Raw genomic sequence first — 11868 nt, forward strand, 5'->3', positions numbered from 1 at the left:
TAACCGAAAACATGGCTATATGAAAAACATCAACAAGTAGATGTAGTAATTAAGTTTAGATTGCTACTACAATTATTAATCTCATAATCAGTATCGTTTTATCATTTTGTCTAAGTTTGATAGAGGGATTAACATTGTCGACGTCACTACTACTACTACTACTACTACTACTACTACTACTACTACTACTACTACTACTACTACTACTACTACTACTACTACTACTACTACTACTACTACTACTACTACTACCTACTACTACTACTACTACTACTACTACTACTACTACTACTACTCTCTTCTAATTTCTGTGAAAATACAGGTTTACTACTATTACTACTGATATAGTAGTAGTAATAGTAGTAGTAGTAGTAGTAGTAGTAGTAGTAGCAGCAGCAGCAGCAGCAGTAGAAGTAGAATTAGTAGTAAAACCAGAAGTAGTAGTAGTAGTAGTATATTAGTGGTAGTAGAAGTAGTAGTAGCAGTAGTGGTAGTAGTAGAAAGTATTAGTGATAACCATAGTATATTAATATCGTTCTTTATTATTATTATGATCATTACGATTATTGATATTATTCAAATCATGTTATCATTGGTATCTTTATTGCAATCCACTTGCTTGGAGATGGGAAAGGGGGCTTTGGGCGAACATGAAACTTCGTTATAGTCCCCAAAATTAGATTTCCATTCCAAAATAGGTGCAAATTTTCGCGGCTCGCTTCGTTCGTTCTATATATACATGTAGACTTTTTGGAAATTTTGCCCCATAAGCGCAATACTGTGTCTCATCGAAAGGTTATCATCATCACTATATTTTGTTGTTATTATCTATCATTATCACGATGGGTTCCTGATCATCATTATTCTTTTTTTTACACAAGTAAACGATTAATTCTTATATTTGCAATTCTATATGTGGCAGAAGGGAGCAGACGCCTGATTAACTCTTGATTTCATTAATAACGAGATGGTGTATAGCAGTGAATACTAGTTTATTATATTCGTGGGAACAAACACGTTCTGAAACCATATAACCTTTAGTGGAAGAATTATGTTCAATTAACATGATATTGAATATTAACCTTTCATTAAATGAACAAGGGGATACTTTATTTCTAGACTGATTGTAATAAAGCCACATGCGTACAATGTGAAATGTTATCGGATTTTTGCAATAATACCTTACCTTGATATTTATAAGAATAGTAGGCAAACGTACACTATTATTTATTCTCATTGAACTAACATGACTAATGGAGCATTGCTGCAATAATATAGTTCACGATTCATCCATAATGCTGTACAAGCTCGCAATGCCTTTCATGCACGATTTGTATCAGATCATGTAGCCTTTATCTTATAATGAGGCTCTCATATATATTTCTCTCTGTTTTTATTTGTTTATATTATGATTTTAACAAAAATTAATATTTGAGTTGCCCACTTTCATAGTTTCGAGTGCAGAACGTGTTGTTGCAATTATGCGTTCAAGTGATGCGTATAAGGCAAGGACAAATTGCAACACAATACTAATTGTAAGCTGAATTCTATTTCTCTTTCTTTATAATTAATCAATTTATGTATTCATCTATTTCTTTCTCTCTCTCTCTCTTTCTTTCTATTTCTTTCTTTGATTCTTTCTTTTTTCTGCCTTTCTTTCTTGTTTCTTTCTTTCCATCTCTCTTCTTAACTTTCTTTCTATCTTTCTTTCCTTCATTTTTTACTTCTTTCTTACTTTGTTTCTTTCTTCCTTTTTCCATTCTTCTTTCTGTTTTTTTTTTCTTTTATTCTTTTCTTCCTTTCTTCGGCTTTTTTCTAGTTTCTTCCTTTCCTCCGTTTTCTTGTTCTTTCTTTCTTGTTTTTTTTCTTCATTAATTCTTTCCTCCTTTATCATTTCTTTCATCCTTTCCTCTTTTTTATTTCTTCCTTTGCTCAAATCTTCCTTTGCTCCTTTCTTCTTTCTTTTTCCTTCATGTTCACCTTTTCCGTCTATTCTTCCTCTCTTTCTCTCTTTTTTTTTATCTAATCATCTTTTTCTCTATTTATGGCTAATGAAATCAAAGTTTAAACTCTAGTACAGTGGATCAAAAATAAAAGTAATTATCTTAAAAATGTGTTGAATTTTGATTAGAGCTATATCAATTTGGTCCGATTAAAATATCTCGTATTAAATAGCATCGCGAGGTTCACTCCCGACCCCTGGAATTCATTTATGTGTTCCTTGAAACGCACTTTCATGATGTTGGTATGTCAGTCGTATAATCACCATTTTGTCTGTCTCTTACAGATGGGACTTCTAAAGAGATTAGTCTTTCCTTTTCTTATTCTTCTAGGAATTTCAGGTAGGCCTGAAACAAGATGATAACGAATATAATAATGATAATAATAATAATATAATAGTAATAATAATAATGATAAAGATAACGTGCAGCATTTATTTAGTGTTTAAAACAACACGTTTAAACAACATGAATAATGTAAAATATATGGATTTCCTTTGGCTATAAAGAAAGAACCAATTCTGAAACTCTGCATCTTTTATAGGCAAAGTTTTCCGGAATTGGATTTTGAAGAAAAAAAGCTCTGTATGCCTATCATTTGAATTCCCAAATCCAAAATTTAACTGCCAAAGTTTTCATCATATTAATAGTCTAGGCTGTCTATACCTTCAATAAAGTCAACTTTTTGAAAACGGTTCTCGGACACAAGGGCGGAAATCTCTCCCCGATGGTAGGGGGACTAGGGGCTGGAAACTTTGACAAGCAATTAAAAAAGGGTGTTCACCAAAAATTAAGGTCATCTCGTCCAAAATACATGTTTTATTTCGATTTTGAATGATGTATTTCTTTCAATCATAATAGACCCAAAATAGTAGGGGGCATTTGATATTCTGTCGCCCTATTACTTTGGGTAGGGGAGGGGCGCGCCCCCACTGCCCCCCCACCTGGGATTTCCGCCCATGCTCGGACAATGTTCGACCCAGATGTTTATGGATTCCAAGAAAGACGATATAGATATTCAAATCTTCATATCATTTCATTCTTGTTGCTTTCTACAGCAACTCGTCTCTTAATTTATACAAGGATTTTCTGGTTTTATAAACAAATGATACCTTGGTAATAGTTAGCTTATATTAATGTCATATGATTTATTGTAAGAGTTAATTTCTTTTTCCTTTACACTTTGCTTTTCTGCTGATAATTTAATTCTAATCAAAATTCACACTCTCTAATGTTTGAAATTCTGCCAGCAATTACTTTTGGGCAGGAAGAAGGTCTCGATCTGAGGCCACGTTGTTCATATCTGAAGCTCCCCTCATCTGGTGACGTCATCAAACTGGTAAAGAAGATCATACCGCCAGAGAACGTCATGATTCTACCAAAAGGACAGCCTGGGGTGGCGAGAAATATCAAAGGAGTCAGACAGGAATACTGTACCTTACCTGGTAAGTCGTAAATAGACACTTGCTTTCACTAGCGTACCTACGGGGGGGAGGCAAGGGGGGCAGTCGCCCCCCCCCGACGAGTCACAACCCATGCAAAGGACGTATACCTGCCCCCCCCCCCCTGAAGAGCTTGAAAACCTATTTTGCCCCCCCCCCCTTTTTTTTGCTTGTCAAATTTTTAGGCAACAAATTTTGAAATTGCCCCCACTGTGAAAAATCCTAGGTACGCCACTGCTTGCTTTCCTTGCTAGCATTTTCATCCGATCCCATTGCTGTTGTTGATTGTGTTGTTATTTTTGTTGCAGTGTGGCAGCCACAAGCTGCTGATTTTTATATTGTCTGTCCGAACCTATTGTTGTTTTTATTGTTGTTGCGGCGTGGCAGCCACCGACTTCCATGTCTTTGATTCATACTTCTACAGCATGTTTATCAGAACCCTGCCAAAATGGAGGAACATGCACGGAGTTAAGGACTGGATTCCACTGCGAATGTGTGGACGGTTTCCACGGTGACCAGTGTGAAAAAGGTAATTTCTTTTGTTGTTGTAGTCTCGAATCATATGTGTTTTGCAAATGTCTATCATTTCTTTACCTAGAAATGCAGACAAATAGAAAGATAAGAAAATATTAAGATAAGAAAATATTTCATCTCGTTGCATTTTTTTTTCATTCATGTCACAAAACCAGTTATGAGACGTACAACATGTTTTGTAAAATCATCAAGGTCTGTACTAAAACTTTCAGTCGGTGAATGTCATGGTACACAATGCGAAGTACTATATTGACCTCATTTGACTATTTACTATTTAGTAATGCTATTCATTTTTGTTTATAGAATGTGTTTTAACCTTTACTGAAAGAAGTATATATCTTTAGCCCATCTATTTGACAGATATCATAATTACTTGCAAAGGTACCACTTCCCCATCCGGCATATGGCTGGCTAGTGGTATGATTTTATAACAGTAATTTCTCTGTAGGTGGGGCTGAAAATAATAGTATTGCAAGAACGATGACCGGAAATACGTCACCACCAACAACAGCAACAAACACAATAACATCAAGAGAACAAGCTACAACTTCTGGGACAGGACAACCTACGTCTGTTTCGCTGACATCTACACACGTTTCAACTCAAAGTGAGCTAGTGTCATTGTTAATTCCAGACATTTCCTTTCATTCCTATAAACTCTTTTACCACATTATGCGTTACCGTTTCATCTCATCACCCGTATTTCTCTAAATCAGTATTTTTTATCGTTAATCTTCATGCTCTTGTTTGGCTGTCAAGCATTTGTAAAATAATATTGTAGCACTGGATAGTAAAGTTGACATGATAGTAACTTCAATTTTATGCAGTCGGGTAAATGTGTGTATCATTTCTTCACCATTTTCAAGTCGATATCACCAACGCCTCAACTACCGAGGAATCAACTACAAAAACAGGCCCACCGACAACAACAACAGCAGCCACACCAACAGAAGGAAAATCAATTACGCATACGACAATCTCAACAGAAGGAGAAGCGACTACAGAATTATTACAGACAACGACAACAGAAGAAGCAGCAACTACAAAATCATTTCAGACGACAATCATGACAACAGAAGAAGAGGAGGAGGAAGAAGAAGAAGAAGCGACTACAGAATCATTGCAGACAACGACAACGACAACAGAAGAAGCAGCAACTACAAAGTCATTACAGACGACAATCATGACAACAGAAGAAGAGGAGGAGGAGGAAGAAGAAGAAACGACTACAGAATCATTGCAGACAACAACAACAACCACGACAACAGAAGAAGAAACGGCTGTCCCCGCTACAACTCCTACGGAGGTTACTGAGCATCTGACGACTGCAGCAGAAACTACAACTCCGGCCACCACAACACTAGGTCTGTAAATGATATCCTAGTGATACACTACAGACTTTTTTGTTTCTGTTTATATTTTTAGGCCTAAAGGGCTTATTCGTTCAATAGATAACCTGCTGCAGCCATTCACCAATGTATAGGCCGACTTATCATCATATAGACTCCAGTGTCCATTGATAATTACCCAAAGATATTGTCATAATCTATCACAATAATTATCAGCTTTTAGTGTTAAAAGGTCCGACTCGACATCAGGGGCGGATCCAGGATTTTTCGAAAGGTGGGGGCACATTTTCCCGAGGAAAAATTTGACAAGCGAAAAGGGGGGAGGGGGCACAGGAGGCGTTGTGACTCATGGCGTCATTACCATGTTTTTTTTTTCATTTATTCATTTCTTCTTTTTTATAACTTTGTTTCTATTTCCGGTAACGGGACAGCCGCTGACCATTCATGTGTCGGGAGATGTGGATTTGACGCAACCAAACCATGCCAGTGCAATAGTCAATGCTTAACCCATGGAGATTGTTGTATTGATTACCAGACTGCATGCCCAGGTGGGTGTTTCATAAAGCTGTTCGTAAGTTAAGAGCGATTTTTAAGAACGACTGTGACGAATTTTCTTGTGGTAAATAGCATATTTATTGGCGATGGTTACGTGCGGAAGAAAGGTTCGCCAGTCGTTCTTAAAGTCGCTCTTAACTTACGAACAGCTTTATGAAACGGGTCCAGGTGTTGTACAGTTTCATTACTGTTTGTTCTTTTACCCTTATTTACCCTTAGGATTGCGAATTTCCATGTGACAGAAACTATTCGGGCCATTACAAATTTTAATTCAGTGATCAAATTTATTCCGTTATGTTTCAAATCTATTCAATTTAAACATAACCCAAAGTAAGATAGGACCTATAGGCCTATTCGTTCCAGAATACGTCATTGTATATTGATTGATTGATTTTATTCGTCAAGAATATCACAGGAGATTACAAATAAATTGAAGAATACCTTGACAGGATAGCCCATGAAAGCCGAAAGGCTTATTTCCAATGGGGTACTAAAGTTAGTTTAAGACATTAACATATTGTAACAAAAAAGTATAAACTACGACAAGTACTGGAATATGGTAAGCGTTTTATTTCTTTCTTGTCAGCTTTTGAATAATATTAATGGTATCGGTATTGATTGCACTTATGAAAAAGCAATTCTTAAAAAAATATATGATCCATGTGATCTGAAATGCACATTTATTTTTTTTATCTTTAATTGTAAAACACTTAAATATCACTTATATACATATATTGAATAAATTAGTCTAAACATCTATACAACAAACTGCTTTAAATAGCACTGGTTTTGAATTATCGTGCCAAATATACAGTCAAATTAGAATAATCTATCATTTTTTAAATTGAAAGTTTTTCTAATTTTCTTGATTATAACGTATAGGTGGATCTTCCTCGTGCAGCTCACGTTGTGGCCAATCTTATGATCCCGCTAACCCATGCCAGTGTAACAGCCAATGTGATTCGTTCAACAACTGTTGCCATGACTACAATACATTATGCTGAAATCAATATACTGCACCCATTTTTTGTCGCATCAGCATTCATTCACATTTTGTGTAACCAATGCATAATAATTTTAAGGAATCAATAGATTTGCAATCTGCTCGAATTAAGCATTGTTGTAACTAGAATAAATCGATGTGTTCTTGTTCATCTCGATACTAGGGCATTTAGCAATCATTTCGAAGACACTTTCTATAACGCAGATAATCTTTTGTCATAAGCCCTTCATATAGACCAGTTCGTAGTTACTTCATGGGCAATTTTGGTCAAATTACCTTTCATTTCTTTCATCATGATAGGCAGATTTCAAAGCAAGATATTACGTAAGCTTGCCTTACATAGCAGGATGAAGAAATTGAATAGACCAGGTGACTAGAATAGCAGACCAATGAACACTTAATGAAGGTATTTGTTGCATTCCTATACTTTGAATGCATATCATAGCAAGTTGCACAATGTACTTGGCAAACTGTGAAATACCAGTCGTTCGTGGACGCATTGTTGTTTTTTCTGGATGTACATAAAAAAAAACCACAATTCAAAAGAATAAATGCATAATCAAGACATCAAAGTTGGTGCTTATCTCATTAGATTTTAGACCACCATGTCACTTTAGTACAAATGACCTTTCTCTGATCATGCGCAGAATATTTTGATCATGCGCAGAAAGGAACTACGAACTGGCTTAATCCTTTGTCTAAAATCGGTGAATCAAGGTTTCACAGGCTTAATTCATTCCCCATAGACTCATGTGTTAAATTGGCACTTTAAAAAATTCATAAAAAATAAGGATGAAATTCGGGGGTTGAATGTTTACTACCAGTGGATAGGATTTATATCTGGCAATCCATATCTGACCAGAAAAGGGTCCCTCGACCGGCTCATTTTAAAAATAAATTGGCGTGTTTGAAGACACCTTCGGGGGGAGCAGATTCATCACCTCAAACAGCAAAATAGCCCTAATCCTTCCGCCGGTGAAAATATAGTCCAAAATTGGTGATATTTCTTCCCAATTTGGGAAAAGGAAGTTCAGTAATTACCAAAAATAGAATCAGTGTTAGATGGACAATCATATGCATACACTTTGTCTATCAGCCATATCAAAATAAAAAAAATAGCAATGGGTTGGCTCGAATGAATATTTATGGCCTGCCACTAGTGATTAGGCCCGTGAAACCTTCATGTGCCATACAAAACAGCAGTGTCGTCCTGTGCTCTGGACAAACGACATTTTTCTTTTGGGTGTTATCCGGTCCGAATCTTCGTAATAAAACGCTGTGCTGTCCCAGTCCACCAACCTTCGACAATGACCCCCAATCTGTCTATTGGGATTTAACAGGCATTTCAATAGATTCTCAACATTGCAGAAACCTTCTGCGAAGTCGATGCTGAAATACGCTAATTTCTGTACAAGGAAACGCTTTCACATTGATTTTTAAAAAGAATTGTAAGGATGCATGATTGCTTTTCGTAATATCACCTTCAATTTCCCTATTAATGTTTTCCCTCTCTATTCATTTCTCGAATTCTCATTAACCTTGCTTTTCTTCTCGTACGTACAAGAAACACAGAGACTAATATTATTATAGACAGGCCGCATATGCGGGCCTGTGTTTAGAACGTTATATAATATTGTGTTAAAGGTATATGTCAGAGGAAAAAAAAGAAAACTGGAGCTCTCGGTTATTTTATATTTACATTACTATCAAATGGTTTATAATGGCATTTCATTAACATAATCATAAATATCAAACTGGATATTAATCTGTAATTTGTTTTGATGTTTTGATTACTCAATAAGACATACTGATTTATTTCAAAAAGTCATCATAAAATTATGATTTTCCTCGTTATTTTGAATATGAGTCTAATATGAAAAATCACGGATATATAGATGAGCAATAAAAGTTGTAAGTTTAAATTCAAAAATTCTAAATTGCGCAGGAAAATGTGGGAAGATTTTGGTTTAAATGTGACCGCACATTGTATGAAAACTATTAGTTCTTTGTTAAGTTTCTCTAACCAGAGTGGGTTCGAATTCACACTTGCGTTACTGCGAAATATTTATTGGTTTTAATCTGCCAACGTGAACGATTTTGGTCTCAAAATCAAAGAAAATATATTATATGTCACTTTTACTATGGGTGTCAAATTTTCAATAAAAACATTTTAAATGGATGGTCCGGGCTGAAAATACTTATATCTAATAAATAGAGTAAAATTCAAATAGCAAAATGCTGAAAATTTCATTATAATCGGATAACAAATAACGAAATTATTGAATTTTAAAGTTTATCAATATTTTGTGAAAATAGTTATATGCACATCATCATGAATATTCAATAGGTGGGCTGATGATGTCACATCTCTACTTTCCTTTTTCTAATGTCATTACATGAAATGATAAATGTTTCATTTTTTCATGCATGTGTAAACGATGTGTCTTCATTATAGTGAATTAAGTTGCGGCAATAAATAACTAATCAGTTGTCAATCCCATTGTTTTAGTTCTTGGTAGAAATTTTTTGAATAAACCTAACTTGATATACTAAAATACAAAAGAACAAGTGGAGATATGACATCACCAGCCCACCTAATGAATATTCATAAAGACATGCCTAGAACTGATTCACCGGAATAACGCAAATCTGTAAAATTCAATAACGTTGTTATTTGTTATCCGATTTTGATGAAATTTTCAGCATTTTGCTTTTGGAATTTTACTCTATTCATTGAGATATAAATATTGCCAGCCTGGGCCATCCCTTTAATGATTGTGGAGTTTGATTGTGAGATTTTTTTTCTGCGTGGTTGCACTAGCTTGGAATGTATTTGATGAGATAGGAATGGATTGAGTTGAATTGTATTCCACAGGATTGACTTTAACTTGGTTGAATTTGAAAAGATTAAATTTAAATGGAATGAAGGAATTAATGAAATGAAATCGAATCAGAAGTAATGTGCACAAAATTAATTCGATTGAATTCCATTTGCATTTACATTTACTTGCATTAATCAATTAAATTGAATTGGATTGAATATGTTTGTTTTATGCATTGGATTGGATAAGGAAACCATTGACGCTGACCTCTTGAATTAAAGTATTTGAAATAAATTGACATCATTGGGTACTTTTTATCTCTTTTTTACTTTTCTTCTTCTTCTACTACTACAACTACGTCCTTTGAGTACAGTCCTATTTGTAGAGTGTAGTCGTATTTGATTGAGGCCGCAATCACAAAAACACACATTTGGTACAGGTAAATTTATATGCCATCAATACAAGGATAGAGTTTAACATTGCTGTGAATTCAAGTAAATTCTTCAGGAACGGATTTACCGATCCGATCAAAAAATATATTTGTGAGCAGATATTTACCCTTTTTCATGTTTTTGCCACACTGCAAAAATGCTGGTGTTAATTAAACATGAGTCCGGTATATATATAGGAACTTCACCATTGAAACAGCACAAGACTGGCGTTCTAGACTAAAACCAGATGGACATTTAAGCAATAACAATTAGTGATAAAACAATGTCGGTTCGATTCTTAACTGGCGGTTTTTACAACACCTTTTTTCGGTGTTTTCTGTTTTAGATAGGCCTGCCTACCGGGCTTGTGTTACATTAATACCGGTGCCGTTCCGGGTGCCGTTTTGCAGTGCAAATGCCTGTATGATGAAATTGATTCCAGTAGCTTGAGAAATTCAAAGTTCAATTAAAAACCCACCTCTTTCAGAATGTTTGATTTAGTCACTCGCGCATACAGACCTGTAGGTGTCATGCGTATTTAAGAAATGTACTATTATTATTATTATTATTATTAGTATTATTATTATTATTATTATTATTATTATTATTATTATTATTATTAGCCTCTGGTATCTCGAGAACGATAGTTCAAGACCAACTAAGAGTTGACCAGATGAAAATTTTGACATCAGTATGAACTGACAAATTGAAATGTTACACTTAGACCCTTTTTTTCCAGATTAGAGCCGTATATTTATAATATTATACAGCTCTTGTTATACCTCAGTACAAATCGAGAGTTTAAAGGGATGCTCCGGGCTGAAGATATTCATATTTAAATAAATTTAGTAAAAAATCACAGAGCAAAATGCTAAACATTTTGTAAGAATTGGATAACAATTATACAGTTAATGAATTTTAAAATTTAGCAATATTTTGTGAATTATTTATAAATATTTATGCACGTCGTCATAAATAATCATAAGGTGGGCTGATGATGTCACATTCCCACTTTCCTTTTTCTTATGTTATTACATGAAATCATAATTGATTCATTTCTTCATACACTGTTGTGTATCTATTATGATGAAATATATTGCAGCAATAATGCACTTTATCTGATCAGTTGTCAATCCAATTGTTTTAGTTCCTTATAGAAAATTTTGGATAAACGCATAGAGACTATTCAAATGGTATTATCATTATTATCATCATTTCATATAACAAAATACAAAAGAACAAGGGGGGGAAATCATATCATCAACCCACCTAATGAATATTCATGAAGACACGACTGGAACTGTTTCACCTAAAATTCAATAACTTTATTATTTGTCATGTTTGTTATCCGATTTTGATCAAATTTTCTGCATTTTGCTATGTGAATATTACTCTATTTATTGAGTTATAAATATCTTTAGCCTTGAGCATTCTTTATTGTTGCGTCATGATAAAGGGGAGCAATTTGCCATCCTTTTAAAAGGTATGACAACATAAATCACACAAAGTAACAATATCCTGGCGTGCTGGCTAATTGATTGCGTTATGATGAAACCAGACATCTCATTTCAGCTAGATATTCGATTAAAAAACACATTTTATTAGGATTATTTCACAAGTTTAACTAAGAATATATGTTCATAAATTGGGGAAGACGGTAAAATATTTTTTATCCTCAAAGACTGGTTGCACTGTAGCAATTTGAAAAGTTAATTGAGTTATTTTGTTGAGT

The 11868-nt window shown here is 34.5% G+C and overlaps 1 protein-coding gene across 1 annotated transcript; it reads left to right on the forward strand.

The window, feature by feature from the left end:
- Window positions 1-4376: 4376 nt before the first annotated feature.
- On the forward strand, window positions 4377-7029 carry LOC121430532 (cell wall protein DAN4-like). Its single transcript, XM_041627826.1, has 4 exons — window positions 4377-4583; window positions 4843-5340; window positions 5757-5873; window positions 6763-7029. The coding sequence occupies exons 1-4, from the start codon at window positions 4457-4459 to the stop codon at window positions 6882-6884; spliced, it is 864 nt and encodes a 287-aa protein (XP_041483760.1). The 5' UTR covers window positions 4377-4456; the 3' UTR covers window positions 6885-7029.
- The last annotated feature ends 4839 nt before the right edge of the window (window positions 7030-11868 follow it).

The sequence above is a fragment of the Lytechinus variegatus genome, chromosome 17 (genome assembly GCF_018143015.1).
Source record: "Lytechinus variegatus isolate NC3 chromosome 17, Lvar_3.0, whole genome shotgun sequence".
Taxonomy (NCBI): Eukaryota; Metazoa; Echinodermata; class Echinoidea; order Temnopleuroida; family Toxopneustidae; genus Lytechinus; species Lytechinus variegatus.

Excerpts from the sequence above, each read along its gene's own strand:
- LOC121430532 (XM_041627826.1), top strand. The coding sequence starts at position 4,457 with ATGACCGGAAATACGTCACCACCAACAACAGCAACAAACACAATAACA. Across the intron at positions 4,584-4,842 it reads TACACACGTTTCAACTCAAA|TCGATATCACCAACGCCTCA; the intron begins GTGAGCTAGTGT and ends ACCATTTTCAAG. Across the intron at positions 5,874-6,762 it reads TTACCAGACTGCATGCCCAG|GTGGATCTTCCTCGTGCAGC; the intron begins GTGGGTGTTTCA and ends TATAACGTATAG.